The sequence below is a fragment of the Parus major genome, chromosome 8 (genome assembly GCF_001522545.3).
Source record: "Parus major isolate Abel chromosome 8, Parus_major1.1, whole genome shotgun sequence".
Classification (NCBI taxonomy): domain Eukaryota; kingdom Metazoa; phylum Chordata; class Aves; order Passeriformes; family Paridae; genus Parus; species Parus major.
The window spans coordinates 18,016,204-18,033,802 of NC_031777.1; the positions used below are offsets into that span (position 1 = coordinate 18,016,204).

General features: G+C 38.0%; 1 protein-coding gene across 19 annotated transcripts in view; it reads right to left on the reverse strand.

Moving 5' to 3' along the window:
• The window catches only part of ADGRL2 (adhesion G protein-coupled receptor L2), a 159,258-nt gene that overhangs the window by 28,384 nt on the left and 113,275 nt on the right, over positions 1 to 17,599 (reverse strand). For 17 of the 19 annotated variants that reach the window (XM_033516334.1, XM_033516333.1, XM_033516331.1 and 14 more), the window contains 8 exons: positions 10,135 to 10,431; positions 9,486 to 9,589; positions 8,463 to 8,648; positions 6,785 to 6,823; positions 3,743 to 3,926; positions 1,747 to 1,869; positions 1,282 to 1,487; positions 38 to 211 (listed from right to left, as the gene is read on the reverse strand). In XM_033516334.1, coding sequence (XP_033372225.1) covers positions 38 to 211; positions 1,282 to 1,487; positions 1,747 to 1,869; positions 3,743 to 3,926; positions 6,785 to 6,823; positions 8,463 to 8,648; positions 9,486 to 9,589; positions 10,135 to 10,431 — 1,313 coding nt within the window. The remainder of the gene's footprint in view (positions 1 to 37; positions 212 to 1,281; positions 1,488 to 1,746; positions 1,870 to 3,742; positions 3,927 to 6,784; positions 6,824 to 8,462; positions 8,649 to 9,485; positions 9,590 to 10,134; positions 10,432 to 17,599) is intronic. The other 2 variants (XM_019007664.2, XM_033516340.1) reach the window with 1 other exon arrangement.

A 17,599-nucleotide genomic window follows, 5' to 3' on the forward strand; every position in this document is an offset into this window, starting at 1 on the left:
TTGTTCCCTGCTGACAGCTGGAAACATCGTTACCTACCACAATTTCCCGACGAGCCATAAGAATTGCAAAGTTGGTGAGGTGACTGCAAGCACACGTTGTATGAGTTTTATTTGTGTCAACCAGTTTGCAGCCTTGAGTTGACCAGTATCCCATCATAGTCCTCTCTGAGTAGTTCCAGAAGGAACAATTTGCATTGAAATAATTATCAGGCTGGAGATAAAAGGATAACATAAAATGAGGATATTGCACACTAAGACGGCAATAACAATTGTTAAATATATGTAAAGGGTAATTTAGATTAAATTTTGCATGTTTTGGACAATAAAGTTTTTCATCAGCAAAACTGTGGACTGTGTTGCACAAGGAAGACATCTAGTTTAAAAGGGACTTTATAGTCCAAAGCACTCTGAAGTGCAGTCTCAATTACTGTAGACCCAATTTTAAGCAATTACAATTTTTATGCATGGATGGTACATTATAGCTATTTTTGCTTTCTGGAAAGTTAGGACTGTGAATTTATTCTGCAGATATTTTTTCTTGTAATTATCAGTGTGAAAATAGGATCTTTTTCCTTTGATTCTCACCTTTGGTCAGGCCAAAGTCATGTGAACAGATATCACAAAAAAGTTCACTCCTCAATTCCTATCTACTTTGATGAAAAACAATCCAACCAGATTTATAAAAATAGGCAAAATAAAGTAAAATCTAACCATATTTTCTCTATCACAGTAGTGAGTGTTTACTTTCCTCATGTGAGACATGAAAAGAGAAAGGGCCAAGCTTAAGAGCAAAGAAACACATCAAATAAGATACCATGAGGGAAATATACATAAATTCAAAGTATAACAAGCCAAGATACCATACTTTATTCTTTGCTGAATAAATGCAATTTGAACAATTTTTATAAGCTTCCATAATTTGGTCCAAAATTAATGTAAAAAGTTAAAGTGTCAATAAAACTTACTACATCAAACCATCAAGAATCTTTCTTAACAGTTATTTTCTACCCTTCCACTAAGGTAAGAGTTAATTTTCAGTTAGAAACAAATTAGTCATTTACATTTTCATGTTGATTACTGAATTAGCTTTCATTAAGAATACACTTAAGTTCTAATAATCACTGAACCAGGCTCATTTAATTTTATGTTCATAGACTTAACTTGTGTCTCTGACCTAGTCCAACATTTAAAATTCAAATGGAAAAAAAGGTTGTTTTTCTGCATTGCTTTTCTCTCTTGCTGATTTTGTGACCTTCCCAACAATTCATTAGCATAACTCACATCAATGTGTTCCAGTGTGAAATGCACAGGATCAGTCAGGTACACCCGGCTCGACTCCTTGTTGATGGAGGCTGCGATGACGTGGGAGTTGACGGCGATTGTGCTGTTCTGCCCCGCCAACTCACTGCCTAACTTTATGGTTGCATTTTCAGTACTGAGGAACCGTCCCAAACTTTTGTAAATAATGAAAACCAGTTTGGCTAACCCTACAAAAGAAAAAAAAAAGCCCATCGTTATGCCACAGAGGTCTACAGAAAGACAGCGACCTGTACTCTAGTGACAATTAAGCATCAGTAAACTGAGAGGTATTTTCAGGCCATGGATTTGAAAAGCAATGACCAGGTTCCCATGATCATCAAGGAAAAGCCACGGAGCAGCTTTGTGGTGTTTTGTTTTGATGTTTAACTAGGAAAGGTAGGTTTTATAGAAGTTCATGGAGTTCCACTGTTCCTGCCCAAGACTCACCGTTCCTACTGTTCTGTTTCATGGTTCGTGCAGAGAGCTGAATCCAGTTGCCTCCTTTTCCAGCCTGAGGAAATCGCAAATCTTGCACCTGGCCCTCAGTAGAAAGCACTGCAACATCCAAAACTAAGCAGAGGGGAGGGAAAAAAAAAAAAGTGTTAAAAAAGGAGAATACAAAGAAAGTCTCTTGGCCATATTACAATATGCCAGACGACAATTTTTCCCCCCCAAGTCTTTATTTGGTTTTCTCACATGGCTGTCTGTAAGGCAGATTTGTACTGCATGCTTCAATCACCCAGACTCAGCTTCTTTAACTAAATCTAATGCATGCTACTAAAATGACAGCACTTCAGTAGTGATAACATGCCATCAAACCTTGTTCAAATTTGTGCCCACAAAACATCCACTTAACACACATGTTGCAAAAAAATGTTAGTTTTGAAGATCTTAATGTCTATGCAGTATCCTCTGCTGACAAATTTAGAACTTTAAGTATTGATTTAGATGTAAAGATTTTTTTTAACAGTCAGCAAAGAATACCAAAGTATGTTCATGCCATGTATTAAGCTAAACCAGTATACGTAGCTAAAAATTATTTCCATTTTGTTTTCTGCATCTAATTCTGTATAATTATAGCAAACCATTTTATTAGTTCTGCTAATAAACATTTAAATTGAAAAATCAGATGCCACTCAGCCATACTTAAGTATAACTTTTGTAACACACTGTATGTCAAGAAACTTTCATGGGATTACCACCGAATGCTGGGTTTCCTTGGACAGATAAAATGATACAGCTGAGAGTGGACAATTGATTGACAAAATCTGTGCTCTATTAAACCAGTCTAGCTACAGCTCTGAACTACAGACTGACAAAAGGTATGAAATTAGGAAATCACTTCTCTTTCTCCAATCCATACATACATATGGGCACTAGGAATTCATTCTTGCATGACATCAGAAAAGTATTATTGTGACATGAAGACAGCTTATCACAAGAAGTAATACTCAGTGTCTACTCATCTCCATGGAACTGCTTGTATACATCCAAAGGCAGATCTGTGATTCTACACACAATCCTTAAAAACTAGTGCAGTTTCTTTGATAACAGACTGTGAGACTTTTCCTTATCCTTTCCCAGTATCTTCCTACTCAATTAAAAACTAGGTCGAATCATCTTCTACAGCTACAAATAGGCAGACACTGAAAAGTCTCATTTCTGCAGTCTATTCCAAGTCTCTGTCTTGGTACTCTGCATATTAGCAGACTTTTAGTTTCCTTGTGCCTCACTGAGACTACATTAATCTCTGTAATAAGGAATTTTAATTTCATGCATAGCAATGATTTTTGCTTTAACACATCCTGCGCAACAATATTTGCACATCTCTAATACCAAACCCCTTCATTTCTCTGTCACCACTTAAATTCTAAATTATGCTCCAACTATCTCCAGCTATTTTGCAGTCTCTGGAGCATAGCCATTCTGCATTATGGGAGATGTAGTTCACTGAACACATTTTTACCTGAAGGTAGTCATGTTTAATATAAACATTTGGCCTATTCTGAGTGCCTAAAATATTTAACTGGCACAGTATATTGCAAAAAAAGTAATTTAAATTCATTAGGAACAGTTTATATTTAACAGGAAAGTATTTTCTGCAGCTCTACAGAAAGCAGTTACCTCAAAAAAATCCATACTCTGCCTTTTAAGCACTCTTCATATCCACATGTTCTGCTAATGATTTTTCAGTGATAAATCAACTATGTAACATCAACTACTTTCCATTTTATAATGTACTAATGACACTAAAGAAGAAGGCTAATTTCAAAGAGCCAAACAAGAAAAGTGTGTTTTCCCTGCTTTGGAACAGTCACCTTTCCATCAAACATTGCACAGCTCAACCTTCAGAAAGTATTTCACTGTCTGGAGCACCTTCTCCTCCTTTTGTGTAAAGCAATACACAGCACTTTAACTTATGCTTGAAAAGAACTTTACTTACCAATATTTTCTGTGGGCATTGAGACTCTACTTGGTTCTACAAGATTATCAGCCAAGACAAAAGCCCCTTCTTCTAATGTATCAAGTAACATTGTGGCTGCGTGGGCTTGTTCTGAAGAATTCATGTCCTTCCAGGACTCCAGAGCTTCAGGCCTGAGCAAGTTGTCCACTGTATCCACAACTGCCTGCATTCATTAGAAAACTATCATTAGGTCTGAAGCCCTAGGCAGCTGGGGAAAATTCCCAGTCTTATACGACGACAATTATAATACTTAACTGTCAGAATGATTTATTGTGATTTAATGGCACAAGAACACTATTTTCAACATTAAAATATTTTCCATCCGCTTGTTGGATTAGCATGAATAGAAGCGCAGCTAGCCACTAGCTCTGTGTGGTCTCTAAGCAGTAAACATGCAAATTTGACTTGTTTTGTATCAGCTAAAAGCATGGTATTATTAATGTGCTGCAAAATGTAAAAACAAATGCCAGAAGTCTTGCCCGAAGCTTTCATCTTAATGTCAAAATATATAACTTCTATCTAAAAATACTAACGCCAAAATTAGCACTCCACAGTTTAGGCTAAAATGACAGTACTACTCCTCTGGAAAGTGAGCCCCACTAGTCCAAGCATAGCACTATAAACTACTTGTCTATGACAAATAGACCTTCTTTATTACAGGAGGCATGAAATGAAGCTGACTCAGTGGATATAAATTAGCTCTGGCCACTCTCACTCCCCCTCCTGTTCCTGTACCTGTTCATAGATACTTAGAAGGATTACAAACTCCCATTCCTGCACAAAGGTCAGTTAGAAAAGGAAATCAATAGAGCAAACAAGATGTCCACTGACCATTCCTGTTATCAGTGATGGCAAAACGGTAAAGCTGAATAAAAGCTGCTATTTTAAAAAGTCTTACTTGTAAAAACTCTATCATCATGCTTTAAGGTTCACTGAGCTGCATATAAGGTAATAATAAATAAAGAAGAAGAATAATTCAGTGACATGATTACATTACTTTACAAAATAATCCAATCAGAGTAATCAGGTAATCAATTGAAGGCAGGCTTTTACATTAATGCATAACGCTGCTGTGCACCGAGTACACCAGGCACTGCTCTAACACCCTGTTTACTCTGTCCCATTTACCTATTCCTAATGTGTCATTAAGCATATATATAATTTGTTTGATCAATTTAAAAGCATTGGAAATGGAAACAGAACACATTATACAAACAGAAAGATGTCAGTCTGGAGTACTATATTGTGCAAACAAATGAATGGGAAAACTTGGTCAAGGCTATTGTCAGAGCAGGATTAATTAGCCTAATCCATTTTAATATCCTCTTTCTGTCTGCATTGTGAGCCACCACGACCTTCCTGGCAGGTGGAAGATACTTCGAAGCGGCATTAAAGCCTTTTTTCTTTCTCTAATGGGAGACAGAATAGTCAAAACGCTGCAGCCATGAACTAGAGTGGAACAGAAATTGGTCTGCAGAGGCCAGATTCATTAGTCACTAAGAAATACAGATCGGAGCCTCTAATCTGAGGTACAAATGAATTCTCTGTCACAAAGTGGGAACTTGCTTCATTTGCATAGTGTAAGTCAGCTTTTGATTTGTAATTTCAAGAGGTTTATTAGTCTTATCTAAGCAGAGAAGCCCATTTGAGACATTCAGAAAATGACACCAGTTGGAAATTAAGGTTCTGCTCTGGTTTCTCATGTATCGCCATATAGCAGTGACGGTAGGCATTCATTGATATGATACGCTTTTCGTTTATTATGGGATAACCTAACTGCATTCTCCTTCTGGAAAATCAGCACCTGCCCAGTAATATTTCTGAAGGGCTCCTCCCCTCAGACAAAGGCAAATGGGTGGGAAAGACCCCACAGTCCCTGTGGCACAGCTGTCGGAGCAGCCCCATTACTGCTCTCACCATCCTGTTTACTAATGAAAAGGAAATAGAAAAAGCCACACTACCCAAACCACATCTGCTGGATTACCCTTTCCTATTAAAAAATATTTTCTAATAAAAACCTATTACAGCTATTATTACTTGAGAAGTGACTTTCTCTCCAGATCTTTGTCTTTTTTGTCAAATTTCTGTATAACTGGATATCTCCCATCCACTTCCAGGGCTTTAGGATAAAAGACAGAAGTGCCCTGTATAGAGAAATCTCTTTTCCGTAAGAGTCTGAATTTTTTTATTACGCTGTAAAGTATTTCGAAATTCTTTCCAAAAATAATTCTTACATTTCATCTCAGAGGGTATAAGTTAAAAAAATCAGTATTTTAAAAGAAGTTTTGAAAAAATGCACAAGAAAATCTTTCAGAGCCAGACACGTCTGTTCTAGGACTTTTTTCTCCTTTTCATAGGAGCGAGGTGGCATTACTGGCATTGTACTGCAGAAAAGGAGCTGGCCACAACAGGCAACCATTCTACAGCTGATGAAAGGAACTGGAAATCAGGTAGCAATGTGTTACATGCCTCCTATATAGCCTGGTTAATGGGACATGTGGCAGACATTTGACTAGTGAAGTTAGAGAAATGTTTGTCTTTGCATTGTATCCTCAAGTCACTGAATTGTAACAATTCTTAGAACTGTAAGAAAGAGTGATTTTACCAGGCATAAGACTAGACACAAAGCAAGCTATATAACATACATTTTTCTTGCAAGCAAATTAACTCTAAACAGTCTTTGATATAAAATTCTACCAAGATGAACTAATTTCTTTGAGTTGCAAGCTTTTTCCCTCTACCCAAAATTTTATTCTAAGAGACATGCTACTTCCAATTCAGATAATTACCCCTTCTGCTCTTTTAGTTTTGAACAAGTTAAGGTACAAGAAGTATGAACTTTGATCTTTTTTGTTTTTTTCTTAGTGTTATACCTGTGCAAAGCCAACATTTGTAAAGTTGATATGGGGCACAATACACATTTATCAAAGACTGAAATACATAGGATCATGCAGCAAGATGATAAAGCGTGGCAGGTTGCTGAAGCAGGGAGAAAGCAGGGTGACAGCACAGGAGATATACCTTAAGGTAAGCCCTGCACGTCTTCTCTCGTTTTTGGAGCTTTTTAATAAGGAAAAAGAAAATCAGAAGTTAGAAAGATTCTGGAAAACTTCAGAAAGAGAAAAAAAAATACTCTGGTGTTTCAAATCCTGATTTTGAATGATAGCCTGGACATTAATCTAGCTTCTGTCCTTGATGACTATGAAAGAACATCACACAGGAAATGTTTTTGCCCAACTGTGGTTTATGCCCAGCTGGCAACCAAGTACCACACAGCTGCTTGCTCATTTGCTCACCAGCAGGACTGGGGAAAGAATCACAAGGGTAAAACTGAGAAAATCCATGAGTTGAGATAAACACAGTTCAGTGGGTAAAACAAAAGCTGTGCATGAAAATAAAATAAACCAGGGAATTAATTCACTGCTTCCCATGGGTAGGCAGGTGTTCAGCCATTCCCAGAAAAGCCAAGCTCCATCACATGTAATGGTTGCCTGGGAGGAGAACACCGTAACTTCAAAATCCCCCACTTCTTCCTAATTCCCACCAGCTTTATATGCTGAATATGATGTCACATGGTCTGGAATACCCCTTTGGTCAGTTGGGCTCAGAGGTCCCAGCTGTGTCCCCTCCCAAATTCCCACGCACTCCCAAATTCCTTGTCAGTGTGGCAGTACGAAAAGAAGAAGAAAATGCTGTGGAAGTGCTGCTCAGCATTAACAAAAACATCTTTATATTATCAAAGAAAGATCGATTTCAGCACAAATCCAAAACGTAGCCCCATACTAGCCACTGTGAGGAAAATTAACTCTACCCCAGCCAAGAGCAGCACAGCAACCTTTACTCAGGTGTCTAGATATCTTTTGCCCAAATTGTGGGATTTGTCTGAAAAGGTCAAAGGAAAAAATGCATGTGTGGGCACTTGATCTGTGTCTGGGAAAAGTACTTTAAGGGCATCTAGGGACTGTAAATAAAACTATTGCCAAAATAACAGAAAAGTGCACGGATCTCTCTAAAGAAGGATGAAAAAATATTTCATTTGTGGCTTGCTGACTAGGCTTACACAAGGAAGAGGCTGAGAAATACAGCATTTCCTCTGAGAAAAAGAGGAAAGGTAATAACACTGTAATTTGTATTTAAACCACAAAGACACATTTTCTCTGCAATGTTTCTTGGAACATGTTTCCAGAGAAAACATTAATTCATGTCTTAGATATGTGTAGTGAGGCATTTTTATAAAGATCAATTATAAGTCATGTTGGTGTCTTTAGAAGTCTAAGAAAGTGCTATTATTCTGCAGGAAGTTGGATTAAAATAAAACCCTGCACCTATGCAGAATTCCACTGATTTTATTACATGTTCAGGGTTAAAAGGATCACTGGATAAACATGCTGATTTGTTACAGAATTTCTGAGAGCTAATACTCATTTCCCTCACACTAGTTATAATGCATTCCAGATTTTAAAATGGGACACAGCTATGTATTTTAGGACCAGTCAGCTATTGTGAATTATATCTTATTCCCTAAAGAAGGTAATTACAACTTTCCACTGTGTATTTACTGCTGTTTTCTCTCATATGCTTATTCCAGAACGACACACATGCAGGAACAAAGTATAGATTAATATTTCTGAAAGGAAAAAACCAGCAAACCCAAGAGCAATTGTTATCCCAGCAGGAGGAGGTGGTGGGAGGTGTGTACCTTGTTATAACTCCTTCCAGCGGAGTCTTTTTCACTGGGCCGTAGTTCCTGAAGCTGAGCATCCAAAATGTCCACGAGCTGTTCCATCAGCCTCACTGATGAGCTAACATCGCCAGCAAAGACCGGTCCTTTGGTGTGTTTAGCCAGTTCATTGGCCAGACTAGCAGCATTTTCTCCACTTCTGATCTGAAATGACAGTTTATATTATCTCAGCAGGGTCCCTTGTTCTGCTTGCGGCTCCTAATTCCAATTCCCTGTGTACCTTTGTTGTGGTGAAATAACCATTTGCACACGCATTGAAATCTGTAACTAATTGAGACCAATAACGTTCTCTTTATCTCAGAAGATTAAAGGTTCTTAGATCCGTGACACACAAAAGCAGTTCTTAACAGCCATCAAAACCAGAAATCTGAGTGGGACTTTTGGGCTCGATCTTCTATTCATCCTCACTTTTATTTTACTGCCATTATCAGACAGTAAGAAATCTGTTTGTTCATACCAGTGCTTGAGGCATTTGAAAGTCAAGTAGCCTTGTACTGATAACAAATTATCCAGTTTTCATAAACTTTGTAAATCTCAGTAGGGAAGGAAAACACAGAAAGTGGTTCTGTGGTCTAATCATACTGTTATCAATGCACTCAGGCAAAAATCTATTTATAACAGTGTAATTTTTACTGAACAAAAAACCCATGCTGTATACCACAGGTTTTGCTGTGTGTTGTATAGTATTTGATTTTTTAAGCAAATATTACTTTTGGTTTTTGAAAACAAACAAAGCTACTTTGTTTTAAATAGTGATGAGAACATGTAATCACAAATTCAATACAAGAATTTTAGAGAGGGCATACTAATACACACATAAAAGCCTAACTGTTGGCCAGTGCTTTGCACATGGAGTACACACAACTCCTACTTTTAATGAACACAGAGTAATAAAGACAACTTCAACAAACTGAAATATTAATGCTCAGAGTTAAAATCCTTAATCACCAGTGTACACTAGATTAAAAGGTTTCAACCAACCTTCTGAGCCAGCTGATTTACCCAGTGTGAGGTACAGTTGCTAAGATCAGGGCCTTTGGGGTTCCACATTCCTGTTAAGACCACGCAGAGATACGAAGCAGTTCCTACAACAGATGTAGAAAGCTACAGTGAAATGGAGACCATTTTTCTGCATGCATTCAGGAAATTGGCTTCACTGTGCTCCTAAACAACATTCAATTCTGAATGCTGCTAATGGTAGTACTTGACAATAATTGACAAAAACGTAAGGAAATAATGTAGATTACAAAGAGCAATAAAAAAAGTCAGTGAAAAGTACCAGACGTTTTCTGCAAACAAACAAAAAGCCCTTGATTTTTCCTGGAGCTCATCCAGAGGTGAGTTCATAATGAAAAAGGCAGCTGTAAGCATATTTCACAGCAGTCCTCAAGCAAGGCCCCAAAATTTGACCTGGATTCACAAAAGTGCAAGCGCAAGGTAATTCTGTGGCTATGCTCAAATGATGTTTGCAGATTATAACTTGACCATTGCCTGTAGATACTTCACTCTCTGGGTAACAAAAAATCATGTGATAGACAGCCTGAGATTAAAAAGATATTCATCGTGAGAGAGCTGCACATTGCATTTGAAATGTCTGCTTGAAATCAGGATATATTTTTAAAGGCAATACCTCGTGTTCCTTTGGGGCAAGGGCGTTCAACCATCATTCCTCTTTGTGTTTGAGGCCAGCTAATCCCCCTGGCCTCAGTTGGTTCACAGAATCTCTCTGGCAAAGGGAAGAAACTTGTCACGGGAGGAATTCTGGTTGTGGAAATGGGTGGTGGTGGTTTGGGTCCTCTGCTTCCTTCCTTTGTTCCTCCAGCCGATGTTGTGCTTACGGGACCTCTCTGTGACGTAGTGCTAGTGGTTGACACTGTGGTTTTGTAAAGCTCTGCTGAAGAAGTTATCGTCACTGCTGTGGTAGGCACTGAACAGGGAAAAATCAGAGTAATAATAAAGTAAATTACTTCAGAATTATATATAAAAAAAGTTATTTAAAAGTTATTTATGTAGCTTTCAAGGATTCTCTGGTGTCTCCTTTCCTTTATCTTAATATTACACTTATTGCTATTCTGGGTGCTTAAGATATAACTTTGACTTTATTTTGAGTTTGTTTTTTTTTCTTTTTACTCCCAGCTCATACTGTTATGACGTTTCAGCACATTCTGAAATAATCCCTTCTGAAATAAAAATTGATAGTTACATTTCTAAAAGCTGAAAAGCATACTAGTGAGTTATCAGTACATAACAAACACACTCAAAGCAATTAAAGATTACTTAATCACATTTGCAGCAGGAACAACTCAATAGATAGAATCATTTGAATCAGTGTGCCGTGAACAATGTAGTCCAGCTTTAACAACAAAGGCAGCGGGCTGTAACTAACGAGACCGTTTTTGAAAAACAGACCCCAAAACTTCAAGTCACCCAGTACACACCTTCCAGGGCAATAATTATGATAACATCTTCCTACCCAGCAGTCATTCTGCTTGAGAGAGCTGCATGCCCCATTAGCTCCAAACAGAGGCAGAACCCAGCAGGTACAGGCGTTCTCCTCTTTGAACATTTGGGGCCTTAACATTCTTTTTTGATAAAGCAGGTATGAAGACACAATTCATACAAGCCAGTGTCAAGGAGCAAGTTTTCATCTTTTATGAAACACTAGGACAGGCTTAGGCCAAATCCCTCCTGCTCAGGATGTGCAGCTGCTCCTGCCACTGACCCCCAGCAGGAACTTGTGGCTGGAAGTGCTGAGGTACAGCCCAAGCCATGCCAGGGCTTTCAGGCTTTGGAGACATAAGGTAAGTTAATGCTAGTGGAGTCTGGAATGGCTGTGCAACACCTTCACATGTATACTGAGAAGCAATGCAAGTGAGCAAAGCAAGTGCAATGGTTATCACTATTTCCAAATATCCATCAGTGTTCAAAATGCTGTACAGGCACAAAAAAGTACAGATGCTTGTGCTGAGTGCAAATAAGCTCATGAAAAATATTTTTGCCTTTCTTCTTTCTCTTTTTTTTTTTCTTGTTCTGCTAGGCCCTTGAACTCCGACTTACTGGACAATGCAGCTTCTCTAAATTAAGTCATAAATAACATAAAACCAAAAGAAGAGCAGTCTCACTTTTTTCAGCAGTTGTTTTGTAAGTTGGTGTTTTGCATAATACTAAACTTCAGCAGTTTGGCAAATAACAATTTTCTCAAAAACCCTTTTTCAATTATGTTTCACTTATATTGGAGATTTAAAATATTAATTTATTTTTTATTTTCACATGAATTTAGAATGAAGTTTTGAGCATTATGATCTGTTTTTCAAGACTAAAGACAAAGACATGCCTATCATCCCTCTCCTGCTCACAGACTTCTGCAGAGCCTGTCTTCTCTTCAGTCTCATTCTTGGCTGCTTGAACACAGCCTCTGTAATTGGGCTGAACTTGTGGTGTACCCAGCTACTGCTGAAACCTTCAGATCTGTTCTGCAAGTGCTTGCCTGACATCTTGTGAAACTGCTCTAATTTGCTTTTGATTACAATGCATCCAGCCTTCTAGTGCTTCTCCAATTAACATTTGTCAAAAGCATTTGCAATCACTTGCACAAGCGTCAGGCAAGGCCTGCTGAATCAGGTCCTCAGGAACAGGGAGATCCTGGGGACGGAGAGTGATTCAGGGGACAGCCAATTATTACAATCCATCCCCTAATACACTCTGCTAATTAATACATACTTTAACATCAAAATCTGTATTAGCATTATTGCAATTACTACTCCAACCCTGTAATGTTTAGGACAGTTTTGTATGTGGAACAAAATATCAGAGTCAGAATTCATAAAACACTTTGAAGCTTAGTGGTGAGGTAACAATTTTCAGAAAATATCTGGTGTTGCACCCTGAGCTAAAATAATTCTGCTGTCATTACACAACTTTAGTTAGTACAATTTTTATGCTATCCATTAAAATCAATTTTGAAGCCTATCACCCATGATTGAAAAATGACCTGCATAGCATGGTAGTACAACATACTTAGAAACATATTAGTAATCTCACATTGTAAGAGAAAGACTTTAAAGCACCTCTCTCGAAAAAAAAAAAACCTGAAAAAACCTGCAGATAACTTCTAAGAGGTTTTCTCTTTAATCAAATTTTAAAAAAAAGAAGTCAGCATATTTAAGAGTGCACCAGGAAACTTCAGACAGTGCTGGAAGTCTGGGAAAGAAGGTGGTTGAAAAATAAGAAACACATCACTTCAAGGAATATATCTAGCTTTCAGAAGGCAGGTCATTTTGTCTTTAATGACCTGCGGGAACTTAATCTGCTCGGCCATTCTCCTGAGCTGCAAGAAGACACATGACAGCTGCCACCACCTGATGTGTCACTGAGAGCTGAGGGCGGTGGCATCTGCAGGCTCTGCCTTGCAGAGCACTTTGCCAATACCAGATAATGGCAGTGATGATTAATAGGCTGCAACTGAGAAGAAGAACAAACTCCATGTCAAGGTGATTAACCTATTGTTCTAAGCAGAGGGGGTGAAGATATGTAGTTTTTGTCCAACTCCAAAAAAGCCACTTTTACAATGTGAGATTCTATTTTGACTTTTTGACTATGCTTGATATGCTAAGGAGAAAATTAAAACCTCTTCTGCCTGCTTTTTTTAAATTAAGAATAGGTTCTTGTTGTTATCAGATGAAGGCAGTCATTAAAATTAAGAAAATAAGAGAAAAGAGCAATAAGAAGTAAATCCAAAGAATCAAATGGAGGTGTAATTAATTTACATTTGTTTCATGCAGTTCCTAACAGCTGATTTAAACAGTTAGGTATCCTATCTGTTACTAAAAATGAAGACACCACTGGAGTAAAACTTAACACCTGTTTAGCAGTGTGATGTCTATAAAAAACTTAACACAATTGCTGTAGGACAGCAGGAGAATAGTAACTTTCTTTCCCCAACTAACAGCGAAGAGCAGATTTAGAGAAGGCACATAAGCTATCTAGTATTCCTTGCCAACAGGTTTCTATTCTAGGCAGGCATAAAATAAGTTGGAAAAAAAAATAAATAAATCAAGCTAAATGAAAAATATCCCCACCCAAATTATAACTGTAACCTTAGATTTACAATTGTATTAATTGTAATGCCCAAATCATGTGCCACTTCTGAAAATGGTTTCATTCTCCTCTCTGGCATCCAGGTCATTTGAGAAATCAGCTGCATGGATTTATCAGTTAAATGTATATTCTTATGGGTCAGGTATTTCAATTTATTTGGACACATGACAATCGATGTGCCCACCTTTATTCTCAAAAAGTGTCATAAATGGAGCTGCTGTGTATAGCAGCAGAGATCAGAAACCTGTGAAAATCACAGTTTTCCTGCCTTCTGCTCATTACTGCTCTGTACCTGTTTTTGTGCTTCGGTGAATAGTAGAGAAGGTACTAAGAGTCACCTAATTACCTACAGGTGACTGCAGCTATTATGTTAGCCAGTATTCTGTTAACCCTGCCAAATCCCATTCAATTGAAAGTGAACTGTTTACAAAGCCATTTGTAAATTTATGCCTTGAAAATGGTAACATGTGACAAAAAAAATAGCAAAATACCTGTGGTTAAGAAATATGCTATCTGGTCCCCATTATATTGTTTTTACTTGTACGACCACTCTTTCATTCATCTGTAGTTTATCAGATTTGATACACTAGTACAGACCTAATTTACTTAATTTGTTGCATGACTTTCTTGTAGATTCTTGGTATTGCACTAGTTTCCTATTACTTCAAGCCCTTGGTGATGCTACTCTCTGAATTTCTGTTGTGTCCACACTCGCAACATCCATCTCTTCCTGCAGTGATCCAATAATACTTAATGATGGGTATCATGGCACAAAAGGGGAGCCAACTCCAGTTTGAACAGTTAGCACAAATTGGGATGAGTGTAGATGAAACCTCTCCGTAATGCACTAACAGAGAACAAAAGGATTTATCTTCTTTTTGTTACCAAGGAAACCTTACAATGTAATGCTCATATTCACTTTTTAGAGGGAAAATTGTCTCATTCTTCCTGGTCTTTTAACTTAAAATTCCTTTAAAAATTCCTGTTTCAGCAAGGATTCATTTGGACCCTTGGTACCTCCTGTAGAAAGAATGTAATTGGATATACTCACTAAATTTACCAACGATATAAAAACTGGTTTGTCTCAAATTTTTCAGTGGCTGTTTGCAAGGCCTGATGTATTTTATTTCATTTTTAAATTAGGGGTTTAGATTTAAAAATGCTTTTTACACTTAATCTTAGAAAACATGCTGTTCTGCAGCATCTGAGCTGTACTTGACAGCTGTAGCTCTGAAAACCATCTCTACATCTATGCCAGAGACACACCAGCTGCAGGCTGAATGTTTTACACGTAGCACTGTCTTGGCAGACACCTTGCAAATGCACCGTCTTGGCAGACACAAGCACTGCAGAAACAGGAGGACCCCTTGCAAATGCAAGTTGGGGCATTTGCTCAGCATCAGGTGTGCAGACGTGGAGCTCAGGGCCATGGCTCAGTGGTGGAATCGGCACGGTGAGCTTTATGGTTGGACTGAATGATCTTTCCGTCATTCTATTACATCTGTGTACTACAATTTCCGAGAGAAGCAAGAAGAAAAATAACATAAAAAGAATGAGGTTAAGGGAGGAGTTCTAAGGGCAGCAGACCCCACTATCTCACTACTAAAGCAGTAGTCTGTCTCCAGCATCCACAGTTTTAGAAATCTGAAGAGTTTCTCCTGAAGACTAAGAAAATAAGGATACAGGGCAAATTGCAAGAAGAGAAAATGGTGTAGGTTTGCAGCAAGATCAAGGTCAACATTAGGTTAATTACAGTGGTATTTCAGAGGATTCAACAGGGAGATTTAAAAATGTAGGAGACAACAGAGAAGACAAAATGAGGAGTTTCAGGACATGGATGAGCCCAGGCTTTGGCCCTGGGAGCAAATTTGAAAGGAAAGTGCTACTCAAGTATGACAAATTCATCTTTCATGTAGGAAAAAAGACTGGTGTTTTTGAAGCACTTGGTAGCTGGACATTGTGGTGTAGACAAAAACTGATAGCCAAGTGTCCTGGGGTGACAGATATAGAGGGGAAAAAGATAAAAATCAGTGTGAGTCTTATCTATCATTATTTCTCACTTGGCAATGGAGGGAGCACAGATTACTGAGTTTTCCACGATGGTCCCAAGTTAACCATTGAAAAAGAAAGGGCCATGACTTCCAATTTTGAGACGCTGACCTTGTGACACCATTAAATACTTGATATTAAAGTACTGTTGCAAAGGACACTAAAAGAAAGTTCTTGTGTTAGGTGACTTACAGAATGTTATCGTAACTCCTATGTTGTTGAGTAGATGATTAAGAAATCTGAGTTGATCACAAAAACCCCAAACCAAATTAGAATAAAAGAAGCATGAAAATGCCCTTCATCAAGCGTACTTAAAAGCTGATCTAATTCCATATGAGATGAAAAATTTCGTATGAGATAAAAAATCCAAATGTGTATTACACATACAGGTCCTTTATATAACAAAGGACTGAGCTGCAATTTATAGAGAATTTTTGTTGAAACAAAGAGGAAGTGGAAATATAATAGAAATAAATATAGAAGTAGATTCTGTAAAGAATTTCTCCTTGCTTTTATAGCAGTACATCTCAAGGACAATTATGTTAGATAATTTTTCCTTCCATTTAGTAGTTTCTAACTACAGGCAATTGGCTTAGGCAAAAGAGGAAATGACCTGAAACATATTCTTAGATCTGCAATGTACGTACCCATACAAAATTAAAATATTGGGTATTGGCTTTATCTAAGGAAAAACACTATGTGTGAATATATGCATCACATGCTTAAATAAAATTAGTGTCTTCATTTGGTTTCTATATTTAAAAAAGACCAGAATCAAAAGATATTTACTGACGTCCTAATGCATTTAAAACCCAAACTCATAACTTACTCACATATTCCTTTTCTGTCTTCATGGGTGAATGGGCAAATAGCTCAGAGGCAAGCACCCTGCAGCGTGCCCTGGACCCATTCTTGCCTAGGTCTGGTTGGAATAAACTATTTCTGCTCCTGCCTTGCATGCCAGCAAGGAACCCAGGAAGAGAAAAGGATGATGGTGGATGTCCAAATCCAGTTTTGATAGCAGATGTGGACAGCACATACACTATAATTTAAGATCTTGAAGACTCTCTCGTAATAAAAACATTATGAAATGTATTACTGGAGACCTTTCGAGGTTTATTAAAGTGAAGGAAGGATTCCACAAAACCTTTTCTGCCCCTGCTTTTCCTTTACACCTTTCCTTCTACGCAATGACAGAGATTAGCTGTTTTCACATTCACAACAGCTGCCTGAACTGCAAAAGCTACTTAGAGCCTGCACCTCCATTTTCTCCTCTTACTCTTAAAGCTTTGGAGTATTTAAAATGCATCTCTGTCTCAGTTGAACTGCATGAGAAGTGGCATGCATAAGAATGTATGAAAATGAAAGCTTTAATTTTTTTTTATTTTTTTTTTTAATTACATAGGTGGTTTATGCCTCTGCTAAGAGCAGCCCCAAAGCCTCCTTGAGGAATAGACTTGCTCGATGTACCAAGAGCAAAGCTGGCCAGTTCCCCAAACACCTGGAACCTGCCTGAGCCTGGCCAGGTATTGCCAGGGGGCTCTACAGGAGACTGGATCACCCATGGCTTTGGAGATCACTAACATGTTGGTTCTACACCACCCTGTTCTGCAGCCTCCTATGCGGCTTTGTACCTGGAAAAGCTGTATGTGTGTTGCTATAATTGTGTGCATATTACAGCCTGCACTGCTGTGCATGAATCAGCTTCACTGAAGCAGGACAGCTACTTTTCATGTGGAGCAGTCATTATTACTACTTTCTAGAAGTAGAAAAAAACAGCTGCTAAACATGCATAGCAGTTAGATGAGAGAAGTGAAGTATTACCCTCATTGCTAAAGCAGCTTTTGCTGCATACATCTTCTGCCACAGAGCATTTCTCCTGGTATTTACTCTCTTCTGTAGATGTTAATATGTGGCTGTGCCTGTTCATGTCATTTTTAGGGATTTCT